Genomic DNA, 27125 nt, shown 5'->3' with positions numbered 1-27125 from the left:
TCCCACTTGCTATAGTAAAATTAGTAGAAGTAGGATCTCATTTTAGAGTCCATGATGGAATTCACACTGACATAGGAAAACTGCTCAGAATCATTACCATTGTTGCTATTATCAAAATCAAATGCCCAGTATTCATTATCACATGACATTTTTCTAAAGTTATTTTTATATTTTAAAATCAAGAAGTAGGGAAAATACAAAAATATATATCGAATAAAAATAAGCATAGAGGATTCTTTTGTTCTATTACATGAGATATATATCTTATTTAACGTTTTATTTGTAGTATGAGGAGAAACAAGGAAAATTGTGATAACTATTAGGCAAGTATACTCAACATATACGGCTAGAATGTCAATGACCATAACTATTGTACCCTAACTTGCTCTAACAATTGAAAACCGATATTATACCTACCTGCTACCTTGGTTCCTGATTTTAGAGCCAATCTCATTCCTATATATCAGGACAATAAAACTCTCCAGTTAAGTGGCTAATTGACCCAGCATTGTCAGACTGAATGTAGGGTGAGTGTCCTCCTTGCTCCTCATTGCTGCTTCCACACTGTTTTCCCATTCTTCTCCATTCCATTTCCCCCTAACTTTGATTCTTATTTCTTCATACTATATCACTGTGGGTTAATTTAGTAAATATGGTTAACAAATGATGGTTAATTTGCTTAATTCAGACTATACCACTCTGATGTGTCAAGTTGGCTAGGCCATGGTACCCAAATATTTGGTCAAACACCAGTCTGGATGTTGCTGTGAATGTTTTGTAAGATGAGATTAACACTTAAATTAGTAGATTTTTAAGTAAAGCAGATTATCTTTCTTAATGTGGGTGGGCCTTATCTAATCAGTTGAAGGCCTTACGAGTAATGTTGCGGTTTCTCCAGGAAGAGGGAAGTCTGTCTCTGCCTTTGGACTCAGGCAGAAATATCAGCTCTCCCTGGGTCTCCAACCTGCCCTGCAGACCTCAGACTTCCGGAATGCCAGCCCCCACAATCACATGAGCCAATTCCTTAAATAAAATCTTTCTCTCTTCCTATTGGTACAATTTCAGATATATATATTTCTCTGGAGAACTGTGACTGATACGCCTAGCTTGGGGCACATGATTAGGTCACATTTAATTTTGTTTAAAGCCAACTATTTTATATCCTTATTTCCATTTATCTCAGTAATGCATTTCCTTCCACAACAGAAGGTCTCTCTCCCACTCCCCAGCCACAAGATAAGTCAAAAACTCAAATAGGGTGGAAAATTGTGTCCTCCCCCTATGATGTGTCCTCCCCGTCCTCCCCCTGCTGATGGTCTTGATTCCTATTTCACTGGGAAATAGAAGCAACCAGAAGAGAACTTCCTCAAGCTCTGACCACCTCAACCTACCCATCTATCTGCTATTGGTCCTTGTACTCTGCCTTCCTCCCAGTGTACTCCTTTCTGAGATCAACTGCTCCATTGATCCCACCTCCTCTTACCCACTCCAGAAATTCTTCCCTTCCTTTTGGCTCAATGACAACAGCATAAAATATGCTGTCATTTCTCCCATCTTAAGAAATAAAATAAGTTTTCAAATCACTCTTTAATTCAACATCCCCTTCCAGCTAACATCTCAATGCTCTGTTCCCCTTTATAACAAAGTTCCTCAAAAGAGTTGTATGCACTTGCTGTCTCCAATTCCTTTCCTTCTATTCTTTTCTGATCCACAGCCTTCTGGTTTTCACCCCTACTATACCATTGAATCTATTCTTACCAAGGACACCGAAGACCACCATGTTGTAAATCTAGTGGTCAATAACCAGTCCTCATTTTACTTGACTTAGTAGCAGCTTTTATGACAGTTAATTGTTCTCTCCAATTGTTACTTCTCTTGCTTTTTAGGATGCGGACATTCTCCTGGTCTTCTTCCATGGGCTGCTCTTTCTCGATTTTCTTTTTTTTCATTTAATTAATTTTTTATTGAGGTAACCTTAGTTTATAACATTATGTAAATTTCAGGTTTACATCATTATATTTCAATTTCTGTGAAGACTAATTATGTTCACCACCCAAAGTCTAATTGCCTTCGGTCACTGTACACGTGTGCCCCCCCACACCCCCGTCCCCTCTGGTAACAACCAATCTATTTTCTGTGTCTATGTGTTTGTTTGTTGTTGTTGTTGTTGTTTTTGTCTTCCACATATGAGTGAAATCATACAGTATTTGGCTTTCTCTGTCTGACTTATTTCACTTAGCATAATGCCCTCAAGGTCCATCCATGTTGTCACAATTTTCTCTTGCTGATTGCTCCTCTTCTCCAAAATGAGAAGGATCTAAGGGCAAGGACTCTTCTCTTCCTCGTGTATCTTTACTTCCTTGGTGATTTCATTCAGCCTCATGACCCACAAAGCTTTAACTCCAGCCCTCTTGACTCTTCCCTCAGATATCTGTATGGCTCGCTCTCTCACCTCTTTTCAGTTTGGCTTTAACGTCACCTTCTCAGTGGGGCTTTGGCGATATAAAATTGAACCTTCCTCTCCCCACCGTTCCCCAGCTCTGAGAATCTTTAGCCCACCCTTCTTTGCTACTTTATTATCCTTTATAACATTTATCATGCTCTCACATATCACATTTACTTATTTATTTAACCCTGTGTTCTCTTCCACTAAAATCTGCATTCCGTAAGAACAAGAATTGTGGTCCTCTTTATCTATTGTTTTACGCCCAGAGCCTAAAACTTTGGCCACATCGTAGTTGCTGGGTATGCTTGCTGTGTGAATGGTCTTGTCCGACTTTGTTCCCCACTTTCCCTATAGTGGAGGAACTGAGATTCCTTACTCAGTTTTCCTACAAATTGGGGTTTTCAAAATCTGTTGATAGACTTCCCTGATGCCGAACATGCTCCTGCCACCTCGACCACTTAATTGCCTGCCATCTGGATTACACCAATCATGTACCCTTTTCTGCATAAATGAGTTCTTCTGAACATTTTGTTAACAGTACTCATCTCTGTCCTGAGGTGGGAGAGTTATTGGTCTGTTCAAGGAACAAGAAGGTGGTCTGTGTGGCCGGCTGGGGCAGACTGAGCCAGGAAGACAGTGGAAGGAGGTGAAGTCAAAGTGGTAACCAAGGGGCATAGAAGGAAGATGCGGGTTAAGTAGCAGCTTGTATAAAATGGAAGGACTTTGGCTTTTTCTCAGAGTGAACTGAGAAGTCCTTGGACATCTTTGAGTAGCTGTAACATGATCTGACATGTTTTTAAAAATTCACTCTGGCTGCTGGTGGAAATAAATCACTATTCAAAGTCTTTTAATTTTTCTGTACCTCATTTACAAAAACCAGTACGCTAGATTAGAGATCCTTTGGAGTTACATCAACTTTTAAGAAATCATAAAATGGTGAGGAGAAAAGTATTCTTTTAAATCTCTAGTTTAATTAAATGTTTTGTGATTGACAACAGACAGTCAATTAATTGCTTAACTTGACACTATTTGTTAATAAATGCTTGGCAACAGGTAATTCATGATGAACTAGGCTGCTCATTAAAGCACCCTTTAATCTCTCAGATTCTTCTTTTTGCCATGGCCTCACAGATATTTTCACACATTCCCACTAAACCTTGCTTAAAGAGCTCCTGAAAGGAAAAATGGTGGAGATTTAGCAGATGCTAAACTTACTGTGATTCAAATTTAGACAAAACTAGTCAAGTCTTGGATGGGAAACTGAAGTACAATGTATTGAGATGTGTTGTTTTCTTGATAACACTTAAAGAAAATCCAAATGCTACTGGCCTAATCAGACCAGGCTACCTGAGATACTAAAGATTTTTTGCATTTGATTGATTCTCAGTGGGAGAATAGTCCACGTGTATTAATCAGGGTTCTCCAGAGAAACAGAACCACTAGGATAGATAGACGATAGACAGATGATAGATAGATGATAGACAGATGACAGATAGATAGATATTTTAAGGAAGTGTCTCAGGTGATTGTGGGGGCTGATTAGTTTGAAACTCGTAGAGCGGGTCTGCAGGCTGGAAATTCAGGCAAGAGTTGATGTTGCAGTCCAAATCCCACAGTGTAGCAGGATGAAAACTCAGGCAAAGCTTCTATGTTGCAGTCTTGAAGAGAATCCCTTCTTTGAGAAGCCTCAGTCTTTGCTCTGAAGATGAATAACTAAGGCACAAGCTACCTGCACAGGAGCCACTACCTCCTTGGATTTCCCAGTCCTAACTGTGGGCCTCCCAGCACCAGCTATGTGCCATCCAACTTCCAGACACTCCTGCTGCCTCTGCCCTTCCAGCTGGGGCTACTTTTTCAGAATACAGCCTTCTCTCTGTTGCTGTACCCTTCACATGCCATCCTCTTTCCATGAGATTGGGCTTCCTCTCTGGAAGCCAGTCCTTCTTTCCTGCCTCACCTTCAGCCAAGTCTGCAGGTCTAGTTGTAGGTCCCCATTTCTCCCAGATTGCCTGTCCTCTGACAGAATTCACAGAGTATTATTACCCTTGTATAAATGTGCCTGGGCTTTCTCACCTGTAAAATTAGGAGACTGCCCTCGAGATGACCCTTTCGCTCTAACAGTCTTATGATTCTATAAATGCCTCTTCTAGTTAATGGTCCTTGACAGCGCCTCAGAGAAAGTAAAATCACACCAGGTCCTGAGGAGATTATTTCTACTCCTACATATCTATGCCTACCTCTTTTTTTGCGATGATCAATTTCTCACCATTCCTTTGGAGTAATGCCTCTATTGCTTAGAAAGTACTATTCCTTAAGTACTCTAGTTATAATCAGTTCACCCAATTTATTCTAGTCAGACCATCAAGGGATGTGCTAAAGATTTTCCTTCCGTGTTTCTTACACAACACAACTTGAACTTAAATGGAAAGCACTGCTGATGGACTGCTTCCTGCCCCTCAGGAGCTTGTCACTGAGCTTTCTGGCCAGGACCCATACATAGCTCTGGCACTGGGCCTTTGCTGATGGGGAGATGTTTGAGCTTGGCCACGTCCTCCTCAATTTTGGTAAAATATTTTACACACAATGCATTTATTAGGAACCTTGTTCCCTGAGGCTTAAATGTAAATAGAGGATTAAGAGCATAACTAATTTACATGAGATACAAACATAGACATGAAAGTCTAACACATTTTAAATGACATACTCAGAAAAAGTTAACACAGTTTTCCACTGCAAATCAGAGTATGCAAATCCTCCTGTTATTCACCCTTACTCTTAGAGACAAAGTTCACAGCAATAAACATTTTCACTCACTGAGCTACTCTTTTTTCCCAAAGAACTTCAGTAGAGACTGTTTCAGGGAGCACGGTACCTATACCGCACGCATAAGCTGAATCTAGAAAATGATTAATGAGATTGTTTCCCCTTCCTAGACAACTGAATTAAATTAAAAGCATGATCAAGCTGCTCGGCTGTACAGAAGTCAGTCATTAATATGGTTTTAAAAAAATTCAATAGGAAACAGCTGATTCAGTGGACATGGATATATGGCCTCTGTAGATTTGAACTTGTCTGTCCCAAACCACATTTGAAGGTATTCCAATAGCTCTGAGCAAAACAGTGACAGAGTAATTGGCATTAAACAAGATAAAGGATATGTGTTCCTTGGCTATTATGTTAGCAGCTAAGTACATTGAAATACTATCAGCCAAAAATATAATTTCCAAAAAGAACATTATGGATATAATAAACGTTTGTGACCTTTATGTCTTCTAAAGGTTTAGTATGGTTCTAGGAGGAAAAATTAGGCATTCTTGCACAGCCATACCTTCTACCTCAGGCAGGAATGCCCTGCAGTAAGAGGTTACTTTAAAAGGGGCATTCGGAAAACCTCCCTGGCCCCAGATCTCTCGCCCCTCTACTGACATTCCACCCTGAAACATCCACTAAGGATGTTTCACATTTTCTCCCCTGTACTCCTGGGAGAAAAACCATATTTGGCTTCAAGATGGATTTGCTTATAAAGTTCTTTCCTGAGAAGCATTTCTGATGGAGGAAAGGCGAGGGTGAGAAAGCATGAACATGTCAGGAGTCTGAAGTCAGAGGAAGAGAATGTAAGCGAGGCTGATGAGGGGAGAAAAGAAACAAAAACGGAAACAGTGGGTAGTGAAGACAAACTTTATGTACTTCAATGCTGTGTCTAGCGTCAGTACTGAACTTAGAAATTCTTAAGTTTAAATTCAAAATGGATGATGCTGTGACCCAACAAGCTGAGAAAAAAATGGTAAAATGCTTGATTAAATAAGATTATACAGATCACCAAGAAATCAGCTTTGAACTAAATTAAAGGCCAAACAAGTATCTGTAGAAACCTTCAGATAAGTACGTTAGACTTTCTTGTAGCCAATCCTGTTACTTCTTCACATCTTGACCTTTGACTACTTGAGCTCTCTTTGGTACTGACTCTCCTCACCTCTCCTTTCTTCTTAAAATTCTCTGCACTTGGTTTCCGTGACACCGGGCTTTTCTGCATCTCCTCCTACCCACTGGCTATTTCTTTTCACTCTCCTCCTACTATTGGTTCCTCCTCTGCGACCACCTCTACTCCCTGAAATGATGGTGCTTTTCACATTCTCTGAGGGAAAATTTGTCCTCTCCAAAAGCAGTCTTATCAATGCCAGTAGTTTTCTATCTTGAGCTAACATTGTTCCTCCAGGATATTTGGTATATCCAACTGCCTACTGGACTTCTCTACCTGAATGTGCTGCTCAAAGTTATCATCATTTTCTCTGCCCTCTTCTCGCCACCTCACTCCCCTCCCATATTCCCTATCTGAGGGAATGGTACTACCATCCGGTTGCTCAAACTACGAATCTGGGAGCGATGATTCTTATCTTCTATTGATTTTGTTGACTACTCTCCATTCCCACTCCCACCGGGCACTCGTCAGCCCATCTCACCCCTCACTACTATCATATCCTCCTGACTGGTCTCCACGTTCCCTCTCCCTCCCATTCCAGGATCCATCATAGATGGAACATGACTCCTCTGCTCACAATTCTTTCAAGACTTCCCATCTCCTATATCTCAGAGAATAAAATCTGTACACATTTGCATGTCATATAAGACCCTTTAGCATGTAATTTATGATTATATGTTTATTTCCTCCCCGTTCCCCCAACACATATACTTTCAAATCAGCAATACCAAACTACATTCCCAGAACACACTCTATTCTCCTCTCCTATTTCCACTTGATGTTCTTTTGCCTGGAATGCTTTTCCCTCACTCCTTATCTACCTTGTTTTTCATTTTCAGTCTCCTCCTCTTGTTCCTCAAATCAAGTATTTTCCCTCTGTGGGGCCTGCTCTGACTCTTCCCTGTGGTGTACCTTATGTGCACGAACTTCTATCAAGGCAGTTACCATGTTTATTCATGAGCATTCCCAGCATCTGGAAAAATGACTGGCACATAGTAGATGCTCAATAAATATTTGTTGACTGAATGAGTGTTGCTTCTATTTATTGTATATCTGTTTCCCCACTAGATTATAAACTCCTTTGTCCCTGTGCTGATTAGTCTGACGGAGTAGAACCTCCACCGTTAAGTTAGTGAGTCAGGTAACGCGAACTTCTGCATTTTACAATCTTCAGCATATTCCAAGCATTCAAAAATATTAAGTGAATTATTATTAAATTCCCAACAACATTCTAGTTAACTTTTAGAGAATCAATTTTATTTTGCTGAACAATCAACTTTAGCAAATACATATTGATGGAGAGAAGACAATATTGAAAATAGCAAATGATAAATAAAGATAATTTACTTTGGGATTTGGAAGTTGGAAAGTGCTCTTTGTACTCACATTTTAACATGGGAGTGACTGATGACCCAGAAATTCATAATACATTGAACAAATCTTGAATTCATACTGCAGAGGTCTGGCCATCTGGGGTCCCATCTCCGTCCTCTGATCTTGACTTCACACTGGGCATCGATTTCCTCACCTCTTAGACTGATACCAAGGAACAGCTTAACTTCATGACAACAGAATAGAATCTCTTGGCACACCTGAAGCAAGGTGTTAGTTCACAGCTTCCTGAAGAAAAACATTTTTAAAAGCCTTCTTTTCTAAGGGTTGCTGCTGGGTTAAAGAACAAAAGTTCCTGATTATTTTAATAGTCAATAAAATAAGTAATGCCCAATTTATCATCTAAGGCCAGTTAAGGTCACTAAAAGCCCATTTAACCTATAGTATACTGGAAATATTAAACTTTGGCAATAAAATTGTAGAAAACTATGGCTTCAACACCAGCACATTTTTTTTTTTAAACCTCATTAAGCAACATCTTGAATACCAGCACACGAGGTTATACGTGCCTCATCCTGCAGTGAGGTTTCTTGGCTCTTCCTAGAAGGCTCCATTTGTGCCTGGGCTCCAAAGCAAGCAGTCTTCTCTGCAGGCCACCTGGGCACTAAGGTCAGGAAAAGCGTGGCTGGTCTCTCCTCTATTACCCTGACAAAGAGCTTTGCTTCTGCTCTTCACCCAGGGATCTATTTCATTCCTGAACTTCCTTATTCACTCACTCAACAAATGTTGACTGAGCATTGACTGGGAAACATGCCTCCTTCTAGGTGATGAGGATACAGTAGTAAACAAAACAGACCAGAGTCCCTGTCTCACTGGAGATGTCACCCCTCCCTCTTTATCCACCTCCCTCAAGGAAGATGGGAGAATCTGAATATGCTGATTCTACTCCTCAAATTAGCAAATGCAGCAGTCCATAGGCCATAAACGGGATTAGTGAACTCAGAGTACTTCCTCCATCTTCAGAGATTGGTCCATGTCTCAATTCTTAACACATTTCTTTTGCGTTAATGAGGGGTGTCCCTGAAGTGGCTCGCCAGAACAGGTCTGAAACCTGTACTAGAAGGAGTCTCCTGAGGGAACAGGTTAACTGCTCTGATGAGGGTAGGTGACACTGAGGACAGACTTCCTGGAAGACATCAAGCATGAAGAGAGAGAGAGGGAGTGGGAAAGAGTAAGTGGGCACAGTAGGCGGGCTGGCTGTCTGCTCTGTGAGGCAATGAAAAAAAGGGCAAAATGTCCTGAGGAACCTCATTCCCACAGATCTTGCTGCCTGGAGTGCTGAAGGTTAGAGCTGTTGGGAATCTAATCCAGAGACAGCAAGTCAGCACAGCTGCTCTGGGCCTGTGTCCTTATGCTCATTCATGGGCCAGCTGAAGCAGCCTCCATATAGCTAGGTCTCTTCCTGCTAATTGCCATCAATTGCCCCAAGTCAGGCATTTAAAGGGCTACAAATATTTCACGAAATTTTGTACATATAAGCATTTATAAACTGGGTTTCCATCTCAGGAGTGTCTGTACTTAAGCAGAGCTAGTAATAACATGGAAAAAAGTTGTGGTGACTGGAGTTAAGTGCCCTGGTGACTAGAACCAACAGACATAATGTTCTTGAAGTGCTGGACTTTTTTCCAGTTCCTTAATTCATTTTATTGGGTATGAAAATAAAATTTTTATACTGAAATACTTTTTGACACCATTTCTTTCATGTCCCCTGCTGTGCAAGTGAGGCAGCGGACTACAGGAATCGAAAGGATTAGACTATTCCTTTCCATCACAGCTGGTACTTATTCAAAATGCAAACCCACCTGGGTATTTCCGAGGAGAATATTCTTCTCATGACGAAGCTGGGGTAATCTATTCTTTAGTAGGAATGACCTCTGTTTTCACAACCTGATAACTGAGCGGTTTCATATGATTTGGTGTATTCTTTGGGATCACAAAAATCTGTCATAGATCTTTTCTGAAGATTAGGGCAATAAGCAACCCAAGGCTCTCTGATCTTCAAAGGAAACTATAAATAATGACTACAAGGTCACTGAAAAAATAAATTAGAACAAGCAGCAAAAAGCCAGACTTATGCTTCATCTAACTGATATTCACTTGATGTTTTCCTAAATTCAAGGAATAAAACTTTAAAAAATTACTTTCCTTTTTAGAAAGAAATCTAAAAGAGGCTAATTTATGTCTAACTTAAACGAAACTCAAGGTAGTATCAGTTACTTCCAGGAAATGAAAGGAAGAGAGACAGAAAATAACTATATGTATTTTATGTTTAATTGTATGATATTAAAGAATAAGGACTGTTTTGTTTATGTCATTTATGTGTTTTAGTAACAGTAGCTGCCATTTATTGAGTACCTACTAAGTGCCTGGCATTGAATTAAGTGCATTACATACATATATACATGGTAGAATGATTAAGAGTGTGTGCTCTGGAGTCAAATTGCCTGAGTTTAAATGCTGACCATTTACTATCTGTGTAATCTTGAGAAAATTACTGAACCTCTCTGTGCCTGTTCGTTCATTTGAAAAATGGAAATGATAATAGTATTGATATCACAGGATTGTTTGACGACTAAATGTATAGCATTTCAATATATATTTTGTAATTCTGTATTCTGTAAGCACTCAATATATATTAGTAACTATTATTATCTCATTTAAGGCATGTAGATAATTTAACGAGGCCCTCATTTTTTCCCATTTTGTAAGTGGGAATATGAGGTACAAAAGGTTAGGTTACTTGACCCAGGTTAACTACCTAGGTCAAACTCAGTTTTGTTGAACTCTCAAGAGCTATACCCTTAACAACTACAGTCTACTATATTGTTAAATATACTGGGGAACCTCAAATCCTTTTTGGACTTGGAGAGAGTACTAACACATAAGTTATATATGAAATTCACAACATTTCCCCATAAAGGGCCATTGGGTTGCCACAGAGTTGCCAATTCACTTCTGCTGGGCTCATATGGGACTCAATTCCATCCTAGGAGCATTTCCAATTCATATCCTCAATCAATTATAGGAAGAACTTAAAAAACACAGTTATGTGCATTTTGAAACTTAGCAGTTAAACAACAAAAATGCTCAGAGTATCTTTTTATAAATACCAATGTCTAACATTCCTTCTCCTCATTTTCTTGGTAAGGGTAACTGTTTCATATGGCTATAAGAGATACATGTTATTAGCACTGTAAATTCACGCATGCTCTTTGGCTAGGTTTTGCAATTAAGAAGTTGAGTTTATGAGGGCAAAACTAAATCTATGTGAATTGGGGCTATTTAATTTGAGCCAGGATTATGTCTCTGCTACTTGGTACAATGCTAGGTATCCTGTCAGAGCACAGACCATAATAAACAATAACCACGATAAATGTGCTAGGGAGCTGGTATAGAAGTTGCCTAGATTGATGAATCTCATTTGCTACCCAACATTACTCAGTTTCCGTGGAAATTACAATCTGCTTGCAAAGATATCTCATTTATTTAACTTCAATCTTTAAAAAAAATTTTTTTTCTTTCCCGTTTAGTTATATATGTTTATCAAGCTTGTTTTTCTTTTTTAAACATAATATTTCTTTGAGGGGAAGTTAAAAGATTTAGCTTTGCCTGGTAGCATGCCAAGTAGAAGAATTACTATCATCAATTTTCTTTCCAATAAAAGATGATGCTCAGAGTGGTAGACTTAAATTCCCAGTATAACCTCATAGCATTGATGAGATTCTCAAATGTTACTAAATGGAGAAGGGTCTACATCAGGAAGAAGTGAATTTTTATTGGTGGCAAGAGTAAAAATTAAACCATTATATGTGGTAATAACCAAACAAGGAGGAAAGAGAAGTTTAAAATCAAAACAGAAGGATTATTAAGGGCATGTCTCCATAAAGTGGAGGGTTGTGGCTCTTTTCAAAATATATCAAGGGAAAAAGAAACAGTTCATGTACTTCTCCACTGCCAAATGCATATATTTGAGGAATTTAAGAGTCATTTGGAAAAATATTAATAAGCAGCTCAAATAGTTGCCTCATTCAATTTGTCTTAAACTTTTTTAATGGTTGACACAGCCCTTCAAGAATCTACTGGAAAACAATGAATCTTCTGCCTACAAAAATACACAAGCACAAAATTTTCATACAATTTCAGGAAGCTTAAGAAAACCCTTGAAGCCATCTACGGATTCAGGGACCGGGATTAAGAACCATACAAGTCTCAGGAATTTGCTCTACGTTTTATAGGGTGCAAATCTGAAAATGGCCAAGTTAAACTAGCAGCCAACTGCAACAGAACTGTTTCCAATACTAACCACTTAAAATAATTTTTATAGATTTCTAAGTGCTTTCTCCTATATGTTGATATACTAGCCCAGAAGTAGACATCTAGGTACCAGCTAGATGGATTAAGAAAAAGGGTGATATTGAGTACCTATGCTGCGCCACGTTGCTTACCAATGTCTGATATTCTATCAGAATTAAATTTCATATAAATAAAAATGTTCTCTCATGAAGGATAAACATTCCTGGCTGGCGAACATTGAAGTGTTCAGTTGCTTATACCTTAGAATACATATTTATTAGATTCTTTCCAACAAGAAACAAAACGCTTAGGGGTTTTTTTCCTTTTTTTTTTTTTTTTTTTTGAGGAAGATCAGCCCTGAGCTAAGATCTGCAGCCAATCCTCCTCTTTTTGCTGAGGAAGACTGGCCCTGAGCTAACATCCGTGCCTACCTTCCTCTACTTTTATATGTGGTATGCCTGCCACAGCATGACTTGCCAAGCGGTACCATGTCCGCACCTGGGATCCAAAGCCGCCAATCCTGGGCCACGGAAGCGGAACATATGAACTCAACTGCTGAGCCACCAGTCAGCCCCAATGCTTAGGTTTTGAAGGCATTAAGATAGACACCTAGATCAACAGTTCTCAAAGTTTTATCTGAGGACCCTGGGGAGGTAGTGAGGTCCTCCTTCTGTCAATTATATATCTGTGTGAGGCTGGGTTTTTTTCATGTTCTTCAACAAACACAACATATTGCAACAGACTGGATGCACAAGCAGACAGGAGAATCCAGCTGTCTTCTATTAAGCCAGACCTTAAAGAGATTTCCAAAGATGGAAGCAATGCTACACTTCTCACTAAATCTTTGTGCTTTGGAAAACAGAGTTAACTTGTAATGCATTTTTTATTTTAAATGAATTTAAAAATATTTGAAAAATTTGGTTTAATTTCTAAATGGTAAATATCGATATGACCCATATAAAAAGCTCTTTGGAGTCCCTACCAAATTGTGTTTTTAAAGGGACCCTAAGACCAAAAACCTTTAGAACTCGTTAAGTCCCAGAAGACAGGTCTGGGTGGAAGAGCAAGCGTAGGGGTGGGAGGGGCGTGAATGCATCAGCCAAGGGACTGTTGCAGGCACAGTGTGTCTTGTGTTCTGGATAGGGTTCCCCAAGTGGTACTAAAAGTGGGGAGGGGAAGATGCAGTCCACAGTCTCTCCTCATTTTGTTTGTTTGTGGCCTGTCCTAAACACAGCAGTCATGGGCAGCACAGTTTCTACAATTTCTATCTCAAGACACAACCAAGTAGAGCGTAGATTCCTAAAACTAGGAAAGACAACTGGGGATTGTTTAACGAAGAAACTATGAAGCTGCTCCTCTTCTCCAATGAGAGTGGAAAACATTTTTGGAGGTCTGAGTTTTCCTTTTTTTTTTTTTGCCAGATGATACAAGATTTGTTAATTATTGGATTTTGTATTGTTCGTTAATAAATTTTTTATCTTTTGGAATACCATTTCCTGGAAAAACCATCTTAAAGGGGACACATCGGTGGGGGATAGAGGGAAAGCCTTAAATGTACATTCAAAAAAGTATGTCTTAAAATTTAACACTTACCTCCTATATACTAAGCACCGTTCTACAGAGTATGCTGTGGTATAGGGAAAACAGTCTTGAATTTGGAATGAGAAAAATTGTTCCAAAGCATTTACTTATATTGTTTTGGCAATTTAAACTGAGTCCCATTTTCTTATCTATAAAACGTGGATAAAATTTATGTCACAAGGTTGTTAGGGATTAAAAACAGGTAACCTCTGTCAATCGGTCAGCATAGTGCCTTGTAGGTCTTCAATGACTTGCCGGGAGAGTGCGAGTAAAGACCAATGATAAATCCAGCAGGCGAGATGAGACGTGCAGACAAACACTAAAAACACAAGGCGAAGGTCTGACGTGCGAGTGTCACTACAAAGGTATTTAGAAACTGCTAGGAGATCTAAGGAAGGAGGCGTCACACTTGCCGGGATGGGCGAAGATGTTTAGGGAAATTAGGAAGTGCTGAATGAACCCCCCCTTCCCACTTCTCGACTCCCCAAAGACGGCTCCAGCCGAGCATCCCGGCCCAGCTCTAAACACCGCCCCCACTCCGTCTCCCCTGCGCGATGTCAAACTGTCTCCCGCGGCTTCCACGCCAGACTGGAAGAGCTCCACACTCCAGCCTTGCCCGACTCATCCCGGGCACCGTGAGCGTGGTGTCCAGCCCGAGCTCCCCAACAGTCCTCTGCACCGACCCCTGGCCTGGATCAGCTGCCCTAACCTGCGCCCACCCACCCAGGGCTCCGCGCCGATATTAAGCGGAGGCATGTAGGGATAGGGGAGAGAAACTCCCAAGTTCCCAGCCTTCGACCCCCACGCTCTCCGCACACGCAGCTACGCTCAGCCTCCCACCTGGCCCTCACGCCACTGCTGGGGCAGCACGAGGTCTTGGACCGCGGCTGAGCTCCGCAATGGGGCCCCACTCAGCCGGGTAGCGGAGCGGCCGGCGCTCGCGCGCTCGCTCATCGATTGGCACTGCCTTGCTCCTCCGGCTCCAGTCGAGAGTAAAACGGCCCGGAGCCGCGGAAAGTCCGGCGGAGCGCGGGGCGGGCACCCAAGCAGGCGGGCCAGGGGATTGCCGATCGCACGGATGAGCGCATGGGCCGGCTCGCGCTCCGTCTGGCGGTTGGCGGCGCCGGCCGGCCTGTGCAGCCCGAGGCCCTGGTTGCGCGTCCGCCAGCCCTCGCGTCGCGCCGGCGCGCGCGCTGCCTCCCCCCGCCCCTGAGAGGGCCGCCCCGCGTAGGGCTCTCGCGCCGCCCGGGGTGGGAGCTGGCGAGCGGCTGAGGGAGGGCCAGAGGGAGAGAGGGAGGAGGGAGCGCGCGCGGGCGGCGGCGGCCCCTCCCTTCCCCCCTCCCGCCGCCGCGGAGAGCGCAGGGAGCAGCCGGGGGCTCGGTGGCGGCGGTGTCTGGCCCCGGCTCCTCCTCCTCCTCCTTCTCCTCCTCCTTTTCCTCCTCCTCCATCTCCTCCTCTCTCCCTCCATCTGCCGTGGTTATGGCCCGTCGCTGGAGCACAAAAGAGTCTCCGCGGTGGAGGTCTGCGTTGGTCTTGCTTTTCTTCGCCGGGGTGTACGGTAAGTGTCCGCGTCTCCGCGCCCCGCTGACCTCACAAAGCTGGGGCGACCCCGGGCCCCGAGGCCTCCAGGACAGGGCTTCCCCGGGAGAACTGGCGAGAGACCCCGGCCACCGGCGGGACAAAGACCCGGCGAGGGGTGGATGCAGCGGAGGGGGCGTCCGCACGCGAAGATGCTTTCGCGCGCTCGCCCACCTCCGGACCCGCGGGGTGTTGGAGAGGAGCTGGGGCGTCCCGGCCGGGGGAACCCCCGGGGAGCAAGGGGTGGCGGGCAGACTTCCCGACCTGGGCTGGAGGGCCCCGCGGCCGGCTCCTCGAGGACTCATAGCCCCTTGCACAACCCGCAGACACAAAGATGTATGACTGTGTGGGAAAGAAGGTCGCCCCCGCCGCTGCCGGGACGGTCCTGCCACCCCGACCCTTCCGGGGTCGAGAAGTTCTCTCCCCAGTGAAATTCCCACCGCATCTCTCCCCGCTTCCCCACTCCCTGAACGAGCAGCCCGCTACTTTCTTCCCCTGCCTGCCCCTCGGGGGCCGAGGCTCCGTGGATCCCGGGCGGGCAGGATTCTGTGCCTTCCCCAGGAGCGGCACGCGGGGAAGGCCAGAAAATAGTTTCCAGCCCCACCTCAGTGTCTCCGTCTTAGGGCGTTCTGACTCCTAGTTACTGACTCCTTAGTGTCTACCCTGACTCCTAGTTCGTTTGTCATTTCATCCATCATTGTCTGCTTATGTCGTCACTGTTGCTTTATTCTAGTCTATGGATTGCATTACCTATATTCCTTTGAGGTTAAGAGAAGGCTGAAGACGATGTGTGAGGACCAAGCTTTATATTACGTTGGGTTCCGAAAAAGAGCTAAATGGAATTAATTGGAAAGAACATTCCTTGCGGGAGACTTTAGTTCCACTTCTGACTTCACCGTTCTTAGTTCATCAGTTAAACACATTGAATAGGTGTTTAGAGAACACGGTTAACCTTTGCTTTTTGGAGTGGTGCTTTGATTTCTTCAGAAGAAAATAATTAGAAGTTATCATGCTTTGGTAAATTTTACTTAAAATTTGCCACAAACACTCATTCCAGTAATGGCGGTGGTGATGGAGTGCAGTCAACATGTAATTCATGAGCGAGTATTCTCTCTTTTGAAAGCGTTTGTCTGTGGAATTGAATGTGATGGTAACTTTTAAAACCTGAGAAATTACGTTAAATGAAGAATTTAATGAACTTAAATTGAAATTTACTGACAGCCAAGAAATAGTTTTTCTGTGTGATTCAGAATGTATTGAGCCCTGACCTAATTACTATGTTATTATTTTTGTTTGTTTGGGGTGGGAAGCTGGGGAGGTTGGTCCAGATTTGATGTGGTAATAGCCACTGGTGTGCTTGTGTGTGACCAGAAAACCCAGTGCATGACTTTTGATTGTTAGTTGCATCAAGTGGCTGTGATCCCTACTTGCCTGATGACTTGTGGTTTTGGGTCTACACCAGAGATCAATAAGCTATTATGTTGTTTCCTGTAGCCTGAAGGTGGGTATAGTTCTCTAGGTTTGGTGTAATGGCCCAGGAGAGAGAAGAAAGTGAGAGGCATCTTTAATCTAGGGCGATTAGGGGTGTCCAGCTTTGTCGTCTACTGTAATCAGAATTGAGTTTTAGTGATGTCTGATCAGAATGGATAAACAAACGAGTTCTTTTGCTCTTCTCTCATTAAAACCTGTGTCGTTAGTGTTTGAACTAAAAGTCTTTTTGCCTCTAGGAGTAAGAGGCTGTGAACCTGTAATTTGTCTTGGTGCATTCTTTTAGACCTGTACACAAAATGACTTTCTGGTAGGTGCTTATCAAAGATGTATGTTTTTGGAATTTGTGTTTAATGAGGAGTTGTTAGTAGGCAAAGACTGAAACTCCTTTTTCCAATCATGTGGGATCAAATTATAAAACTAGCCAGTGATTATGCCAAGGGTTGATGTCTCCAGCCACAACAAGTTTCAAAGTATAAGAAAAAAGGAGGTAGTGAGCTAGGCAGAAGATTAAACTGTGAGCAGAGATTAAAGGAACCCTTCAGTCTGCAACTGGGAAAATTCTCTTTGTAGCTGCACTTTTTGTCCTTTTCTCTCTCTCCAACCATATGCAGTTTTGTATTAGAGAAGAAAAAGCTCTAACAGTAGTACGGGGGAGGGGGGGATGTGCTTCCATGACAATAGTGGGGTTTGTTTACCTTGAATATACAGTAGTTGTGATGAGTAGTGGGTGCATCCTGAGAAATACCCATCATCTTGAACCTTTAGAACAGATATTAGCTGTAATTTATGAAACTGTCCCTTCTACATCAAAAAGTGGTGTTTTTTTTTTTAAGTGGCTTCAAAAATAATTAGAAAGCTCTGTTAAAAGAACTGAGCTTTCAGAGTAACTCTTAACATAGACCCGGTGAAGAAATGCAGATTGAGTGGCCAATATTTAGGCAGTTCCAATACTGACTCTTCAGAGTGACTCTTTCTTACCTGTTCCTTGCAATATTAAATGGCTCCAGGTTGTGCCTTGAATCTTGGAAACATTTCATATACCTTTAAAAAGAGATCTTTGTTTACTTTGGTGTTTATTCTCTTCACATGACCATTTTAGTGGACTATGTGACTATTAAATGTGACCTGAAGTAGAATAGTGTGACTGTTTTACTTCCAAGTTATTTTTCTGAATGCCAGAGTCTTATTTTTAACCTTTAGATTGTAATATGGAATACAGTTTATGTTTTCTAGAAGCAGTTGTTCAAGGACCAGTGATTACCTTTCAGGAGCTCCTGTATCTTAACTGCACTGAACGGTCCTGAGAGTTAGGAGGAAGTAAAGATTGACTTGTGCGTTGGGAAGTTTGAAGGGATAAGAACATTAGTGGGGGCACCTGTGAGCTTTGCTGGGCATGTTTTAGGCCTTCTGTAAGAGGAAAAGGTACTTCTTCGCATCTCACAGAGGGATGTCCGGCTTTTACAAATGTATGGAGGTTTCTAAAACTGTCTGCTACTCAGTAGAAGCTGTTAGTCTTGCTCAACCTCCCAAACAATAACTTGGTAAATGTAACAGTTTCATTGCTTTATCGTTTTTTCCAGATCAGTATTTTCTAACTTTTGTTTTCTAGTCAAACCCACCCTTAAAATACATATTATATTACTCCCAGTATACAGAACAAAACAGAGTTCATGAAATAATACTACCTGTTCATGAAATAATGCCCTTATTACCTGTAAGCACTCTGACATTTTATATTCTATTTATCCTCCCTTCTTTCACCCTTCCTTTCTTCGTTTGCTGATCTGGACTCCTTAAATTAATTTTGGACCCACTAATAGACTGCGGTCTGTAGTTTGAAAAATACTCCCCTAGATGAAGCCTTAAAATGTAATTTAGAATGTTTGTTGTATTTGTCTATCATTTTACAATAGCAAGGTGGTTAGTTTTTGGTTACTTGCTGGCAGAGCATTTGCTGTTCTTGAGAATTCTTCCTGGCATATACTGACTGACCTGTGATAAAATTCATCTTTAAACTGGTTTTCAGCTTATTATGTTCAAGAGTCTTTGCTCTGCACAGTGTACTGTTTTAGATGTTGTGGTAGCATAAAATATTCTTTTTACTCTTGGATTTTATCTAATGGATAAATCTTTACCCATGAATTTTATGGGAGTTTCAGCAGCATTTTATACATTTCCAGTTTAAGGATAGAAAAGAAGTTCCAATTTTAGAAAGGTTGTAGAAATAATTGGAACATGAGAAAAAAAATCTAAACCAGATTCCAATTACTTCTAAAAAAGTCAAGCTTGATTACATAAAATATATTGAGTAAAACTGAATTAAATTGCTTAACATAAACCTTTCCTTGGGTTTAGAATCTAAATTATATCCACGTCCTAGGGAGAATATGAAGGTATGTAGCACAGTCCACCAAATTCAAAGTGGTTATCAGGCAGAAAGTATTAAATGACCTCTTTCAGAGGGATACTGTGTTCCAGGAAGAGTATGGAGGAGATTTGAATGAGCTGTGGTAAGTGATTTAGAAGATTTCTAGAAAGTCAAATCTCTGAAGAGAACATAAAAGTCATGTCAGTTTGAAAAGTGAGCAGTAGTTAATGAAAATGTTAGGAAAGAAAATACATACTTTGATGGTTAGAAAATTTAAAGCTTATCAAGAAATTGAGGGAGCAGTGAGACCTTTTTGGGTTTCTGATCTGAGGGGTTTTTGTGGCGGATGGGTTTTTTTGTTGTTTTTCTTATGTTTTATCAATGACATTATGGTTTAAGGAGTGAAAGGTAAAAACGAGGAAAATACGTTTAATATGGGTGAGATTTACATGAATTTAAGCAAATAGAAAATGTTTTTATTTCAGAAATTTAGAATGAGTATTAATCCTGTTCTTGTTGCAAATCTTTATAGATAAGTAAAGGTTGTTCTAAACTTAGGAATTGAAGTTGAATTAATGATTTCTCATTTCTACAGTTACTTTTCCCTCCTGTTTCTCCTCTTTTTCTCTTCATACTCCCCCATCCACTTTTTGGGAGGGGCGAGTAATAGATGTACATTACTTATTCCCACTTTCTAAGGTATAGGATTAGATCCTGCAAATACAAGTTCCCAATCTATCTGTTCAGATGCATGTCGTCAGTCTTTTTAAATAGATGCAACAATAGATTTATATATAAATGGATCTATCTATCTCTATATATGGTTCCAGTACTGAATTAGCTGAGGGAATGTTCACTGTCTAAGCTATGGAAGGAAGGGAAGGAAACTGAACATTTATTAAATTAAGTTTATAACGTTTATTAAATTAGGTTCAGATACTGTGCTTGGTCTTTATTTATTGCCAGTTAATCTTCACTAGGTATCATTTAGCAATCCTGTGAGGTATTTATCCCTTTTTTATAGAAGAGAAAATTGAAAATTGAAGCTCAAGAGAAGTTGTGACTTATCTAAAATTAAACCACTAGGAGGTGGTAGAGCAGAGATTGCAACCTAACCCCGTCTCTTCACTCATTCATTCATTCAGCAAATACTCGTTGAGCTCTTATGTCTGGCACTGTGTAAGGCTCAGCAACCTGATGGACATAGTTTCTGCCCCATGGAGCTTACCGTCTAGTGAATAAGTTGTAATAAGTGCTCTAACGGAAACAAAGGCCCGAGGTAGTGAATAACAGTAATTAGGGGAAGGCTTCTTTGTCAAGGAGACGTTTGTAAGACCTAAAGAATAGCTAAATATGTTACGATTGGGATAAGAGAACCTTGCACCTGGGAACAACATGAAAGACTGAGAATCAGGAAAGAGTGTGAAAGAACTAGTGTGTTGCAGGTAAATGAATAAAAGTCAGTGTGGCTGGAGCACAGTGGTCATAAGGGAAAGTGACAAGGTGAAGTTAGAATGACAGGCAGGAACTCAGGACTTTGGAAACCATTGTAAAGAGTTTGGGTTTTATTTTAAGTGTAATTATTGAAGAGGTTTAAGTGATGTGTGATGTATATTTTGAAACAGTCGCTTTGGCCACTGTATGTAGTATTGTTGTGAAGTAGGCAGAAGTAGAGATGGGACGATCAGTGAGGAGGTTCTGGCTGTAATCCAGGCCAGAGAGACAGGAGCTTGGACCAGGGTAGTAGTGGTGGAGACAGAAAGAAGAGTATGGAGATCAGGAAAAAAAGGAGACTTCCTTTCTTGTCACAAGAGGGAGGAGGTAAATTGGTGCAGGTGTTCTTGGGTCTGCAGCTTTGCGGGTGGGAAGGTGGAGATTTCTCCAAGTAGTATGACATGAGATCATCAGGTGAGAGAGAAGAGGAGTGATGAGAGGTGAAGGGAATTTCTGTTTCTACGATTCTGTAGAACAATTTAGACCCTTGGGAAGTTAAGTTTCTATTATTTAATCTAAAAAAGAGGAAGCTATGAACATTCAGTGTACAAAAGGACATTGTGGTGCATGTAATTGTCCCTTGGGGTTCCAGGACACCCCTCCACACACACAGATACCAAAATCCCAGGATGCTCAAGTTCCTTAAATACAGTAAAACGTTGTAGTATTTGTACATAACCTATGTACATCCTTCCATATACTTGAAATCATCTCTAGATTACTTATAGTACCTAATACAATGTAAATGCTGTGTAAATAGTTGTTATACTGTATTGTTTCGGGAATAATGACAAGAAAAAAAAGTCTGTGTATGTTCAGCAGAGACAGCCGTCATAGGCCTTTCGATCCCTGGTTGGTTGAATCCACGGATGCAGAGCACGTGGAGGCGGATTCGGAGCGCGACTGTTATACAACACCTGACTAGAGAGGATGAGGATTTAAGTTACACGGGGAGAAGTTTAAGAAGGGGGTCTGTGGAGAACTCTATTCTAAGGGCTATCATTTTTGTCAAGGAAATAGGTACAGAATGTAACTTGCTACAGTGTTTTAAGAGTATTTCAGGCAAGAAGCAAACGGTGGGGCAAAAGTTAGATTTCAAGTACTTTTTTGCCCAAGTTAAATTATAAGTGATCAATAAAGATTGATCTATGTCTCAGAAGAGTCAAGAGTATATTAGTAGCTTAGAGAATTTCAGAAATTTTTAGAAAAATAAAGTGACCTTTTGCTTTTTTTCTCCCATGTTGTATAGTTTACTTACAGAAGATATAACTTTTGAATGTCCCAAAACTTCAAAATAAATGAAGCTGACAGAACAGTTTTCTGATTTTCTCTCAAATACTTAATAACTCACTGCCGTGCTAGTCTCAGTTTGGTGAAGAACTGAACTTGTTTCACACTCATGTTCTTACCATTCAATGAGAGTAACTTGATAGCTACCTTTAATTCACTTACATTTCAGTTTTTAGGGAAATGGTGCTGAGATTAATATTGAGATTAAATAGAGCGTACTATGATGGTTAGTAGCTGAGATTTACTTTTCAAATGTAAGTAAGAGTAAGCCTTTTATTATCTGACTTAATTTCATCGATTGTTAAAGCATCTTTGAGGTTTTAAGTTAGTAAGATGTAGAAAAATGAATCTTTGTGTATAGTATATTCTGAAATAGAATTCAGTTTTTTGAGATTATTGCCTGTACTAGTGACATTCAAACTTTTTACTGAGAGTTAGAATACGGAACACTTTTACAGAAAAATGCCTTGCTTAAATCCATAAAATACTCTGTGAGGTAGATATTCTTATTAGAAGAAACTGAAGCTTTTGGAATAGTGCTTTTGCTGTAGGTTCACATCCCTCTACTGCTGTTCTCTTCACCTAGAGACCCATTTGTTTTTGTCTGCGTTATTGTAACGTCCCCCAACTCGTCTTGACTTTAGTCGTATCATACACAGCAGCAGCCAGTGTGACTTTCCTAAAGTGCAGATAGGATTATGTAACTTTCTTGCTTAAAACCCAACAGTAGTTCCCTATTCACAAAATACAAACATAACTCATTAGGCCCTTCATGGTCTGGCTGGTTTTTACCTTTCTTGTCACTTGTCACTCCCCTTCACCACTCCCCTCTGCTGCACCATGTTCCTGCCACACTGCACACATTTCTCTTCTCTCCTGGTCTTTGCACACACTGTTCCCTCTGCCTGGCTTTATCTCCCTTTCTCTGCCTCTTTCTTCACTAGGCTAACTCCTGCTTGTCCTTCAGCTTTCCTTTAGATGTCACCTCCTCTGGGAAGTCTTTCCTGGTTCCTCAAAACCAGATACCCTTCTCAGAAGCATCTCAGACTGTTCTTATATGCAGTATTAGTGTTGGCCTGTTTGACTTCTCTTTTTCCCCCTGGAGCAGCTCTGTCCAATAGATATATAATGGAAGCCTCAAATGTAAGTCATATATGTAGTTCTGTATTTTCTGGTAGTCACATAATACAAGAAAAAGAAAGATGAGATTAATGTGAATAATATATTTAACCCACTATATCTAAAATATTATCATTTTGACATGTAATCGATAGAAAATGATGATTAGTGAGGTTTTCTGCATTATGTTTTTCATACTAAGTCTTTGAAATACAGTGCAAATTTTATACCTGTAGTCCCTCTCAATTAGGTTAACCACGTCAGATGCTTAATAGCCGCTTTGGAAAGCATTGTCTCTTAGAGCTGAATGTTAACATGCACTATGATCTAGCGACTTCTAGCGATTCTACCCCTAGTTATAAACTCAACAGAAGTATGGACATAATGTGCGCCAAAAGACATGTACAGGAATATTCATTGCATCCTTATTTGTTATGTTCCCAGACTAGACACAGCCCCTATGTCCATCAACAAAAGTGGATGAATAAATTATAGTATTTTAGCATAAGGAATACTGTACAGCAGCAGTTCTCAAATTTTTGGGTCTCGGGACTCCACAATTACGGAGGAATCCAAGGAACATTTTTTATATGAGAGAGAGAGATTCTTTAAAATTTTTTTTATTGAGGTCATAATAGTTTATAACATTGTGAAATTTCGGGTCTACATTATTATTTGTCAGTCACCATATACATGTGCCCCTTTACCCCTTATGACCACCCCCAACCTTCTTCCCCTCTGGTAACCACTGATCTGTTCTCTTTGTCCGTGTATTTGTTTATCTTCCACATATGAGTGAAATCATACAATATTTGCCTTTCTTTGTCTAGCTTATTTTGCTCAACATACTACCCTCAAGTTCCATCCATGTTGTTGCAGATGGCATGATTTTATCTTTTTTATGGCTGAGTAGTATTCCATTGTGTGTGTGTGTGTGTGTGTGTGTGTGTGTGTGTGTGTGTGGTGTATATACACACCACATCATCTTTATCCATTCATCAGTTGATGGGCACTTGGGTTGCTTCCACATCTTGGCTATTGTGAATAATGCTGCAGTGAACATAGGGGTGCATACATCTCTTTGAATCGTGGATTTCAGATTCTTTGAATAAATACCCAGTAGTGGGATAGCTGGATCATATGGTATTTCTATCTTTAATTTTTTGAGAAATCTCCATACTGTTTTCCATAGTGGCTGCACCAATTTGCATTCCCACCAGGAGCATATGAGGATTCCCTTTTCTCCACATCTTCTTCAACATTTGTTGTTTTTTGTCTTGGTAATTATAGCCATTCTAACAAGTATAAGGTGATATGTCAGTGTAGTTTTGATTTGCATTTCCCTGATGATTAGTGATGTTGAACATCTTTTCATGTGCCTGTTGGCCATCTGTATATCTTCTTTGGAAAAAAATATCTGTTCATATCCTCTGCCCATTTTTTGATTGGGTTGTTTGTTTTTTTGTTGTAGAGTTGTGTGAGTTCCTTACATACTTTGGAGATTAACCCCTTGTCGGATATATGATTTACAGATATTTTCTCCCACTTGGTGGGTTATCTTTTCATTTTTTCCTGGTTTCCTTTGCTTTGTGGAAGCTCTTTAGTCTGATGAAGTCCCATTTGTTTATTTTTTGTTTTGTTTCCCTTGCCCGAGTAGGCATTGGGTATTTGAAAAGATGCTTCTAAAACTGATGTCAAAGAGTGTACTGCCTATATTCTTTTCTAGGAGTTTTATGGTTTCAAGTCTTACCTTCAAGTCTTTAAGCCATTTTGAGTTAATTTTTGTGTGTGGTGAAAGATAATGGTCTACTTTCATTCTTTTGCATGTGGCTGTCCAGTTTTCCCAACACCATTTATTGGAGAGATTTTCTTTTCTCCATTGCACATTCTTGGCTCTTTTGTCAAAGATTAGCTCTCTGTAGATTTGTGGGTTTATTTCTGGACTTCCTTTAAATTCTGTTCCTTTGATCTGTGTGTCTTTCTTGGTTCAGTACTGTTCTGTTTTGATTACTACTGCTTTCTAGTATATTTTGAAATCAGGGATTGTGATGCCTCCAACTTTGGTTTTTTTCCTCAGGATTGCTGTAGCTATTCGGGATCTTTTGTTGCCCTATATGAATTTTAAGATTCTTTCTTCTGTTTCTGTGGAGAATGTCATTGGGATTCTGCTTGGATTGCATTGAATCTGTAGATTGATTTAGGTAGTATGGACATTTTAACTATGTTTACTCTTCCACTCCATGTGCATGGAATATCATTCCATTTCTTTATGTCATCATTGATTTCTTTCAATAATGTCTTATAGTTTTCAATCTATAGGTCTTTCACCTCCTTGGTTAAATTTATTCCTAGATATTTTATTCTTTTTGTTGTGATTGTAAATGGGATCGTGTTCTTGAATTCTCTTTCTGTTAGTTTGTTATTAGAGTATAGAAATGCACCTGATTTTTGTAAGTTGATTTTGTACCCTGCAATTTTGCTGTAGTTGTTGATTATTTCTAATGGTTTGCCAATGGATTCTTTAGGATTTTCTATGTATAGAATCATGTCATCTGCAAGCAGTGCAAGTTTCAGGTCTTCCTTGCCAATTTGGATATCTTTTATTTGTTTTTCTTGCCTAATTGCTCTGGCCAAAACATCCAGTACTATGTTAAATAAGAGTAGCAAGTGGGCACACTTGTTCCTATTCTCAGAGGGATGGCTTTCAGTTTTTCCCTGTTGAGTATGATGTCAGCTGTGGGTTTGTCATTTACAGCTTTTATTATTTTGAGGTACTTTCCTTCTATACCCATTTTATTGAGAGTTTTTTTTTATCATAAATGGATATTGGATCTTGTCAGAGGCTTTTCTCAGTGTCTGTTAAGAAGATCATGTACTTTTTATTCCTTGTTTTGTTAATGTGGTGTATCAGATTGATTGATTTGCAGGTGTTGAACTGTCCCTGTGTCCCTGATAGAAATCCCACTTGATCATGGTGTATGATCCTTTTAATGTAGTGCTGTGTTTGGTTTGCTGGTATTTTGTTGAGGATTTTTGCATCTATGCTCATCAGCAATATTGGCCTGTAATTTTCCTTCTTTGTGTTGTCCTTGTCTGGCTTTGGTATCAGGGTGATGTTGACTTCATAGAATGAGTTAGGAAGTGTTCCGTCTTCTTCAGTTTTTTGGAATACTTTGAGAAGGATAGGTACTAAATCTTCCTTGAATCTTTGGTAGAATTCTCCAGGGAAGTCATCTGGTCCTGGACTTTTATTTTTGGGGAGCTTTTGATTACTCTTTCAATCTCTTTACTTGTGATTGGTCTATTCAGATTCTCTATTTCTTTTTGATTCAGTTTTGGGAGGCTTATGTGAGTCTAAGAATTTATCCATTTCTTCTAGATAGTCTCATATATTGGCATATAGTTTTTCATAGTATTCTCTTATAATCCTTTGTATTTCTGTGGTATCTATTGTAATTTCTCCTCTTTCATTTCAAATTTTATTTGAGCCTTCTCTCTTGTTTTCTTCATGAGTCTGCCTAAGGGTTTGCCAATTTTGTTTATCTTCTCAGAGAACCAACTCTTAATTTCATTGATCCTTTCTAGTGTTGTTTGGGTTTCAATTTCATTTATTTCTGCTCTAATTTTTATTATTTCCCTCCTTCTGCTGACTTTGGGCTTTGTTTGTTCTTCTTGTTCTAGTTCTGTTAGGTGTAGTTTAAGATTGCTTATTTGAGGTTTTTCTTGTTTGTTGAGGTGGGCCTGTATTGCTATGAGTTTCCCTCTTAGGACCACTTTTGCTGCATCCCATATGAGTTGCTATGGTGTATTTTCATTTTCATTTGTCTCCAGATATGTTTTGATTTCTACTTTAATTTCTTCAGTGATGCATTGGTTGTTCAGTAGCCTGTTGTTTAGTCTCCACGTATTTGTCACTTTCTCAGCTTTTTTCTTATAGTTGATTTCTAATTTCATAGCATTATGGATAGAAAAAATACTTGATATTACTTCAGTCTTCTTAAATTTGTTGAGGCTTGCCTTGTTTCCAAGCATTTGGTCTGTCTTTGAAAGTGGCTATGTGCATTTGAGAAGAATGTGTATTCTACTGGTTTTGG

At 40.3% G+C, this 27125-nt stretch overlaps 1 protein-coding gene across 2 annotated transcripts in view; it reads left to right on the top strand.

Annotated features, from left to right (window-relative positions):
• The first annotated feature begins 14896 nt into the window (after nucleotides 1-14896).
• LRP12 (LDL receptor related protein 12) overlaps nucleotides 14897-27125 on the top strand; it is an 86205-nt gene continuing 73976 nt past the window's right edge. The window contains exon 1 of one of the 2 annotated variants that reach the window (XM_003365614.5): nucleotides 14897-15249. In XM_003365614.5, the coding sequence (XP_003365662.1) occupies nucleotides 15171-15249 (79 nt within the window). In that variant the 5' untranslated portion in view covers nucleotides 14897-15170. The remainder of the gene's footprint in view (nucleotides 15250-27125) is intronic. The other variant, XM_001494687.6, reaches the window with a different exon arrangement.

This window comes from Equus caballus, chromosome 9 (genome assembly GCF_041296265.1).
Source record: "Equus caballus isolate H_3958 breed thoroughbred chromosome 9, TB-T2T, whole genome shotgun sequence".
Lineage (NCBI taxonomy): Eukaryota > Metazoa > Chordata > Mammalia > Perissodactyla > Equidae > Equus > Equus caballus.
This window is presented reverse-complemented; position numbering and strand designations above follow the sequence as displayed.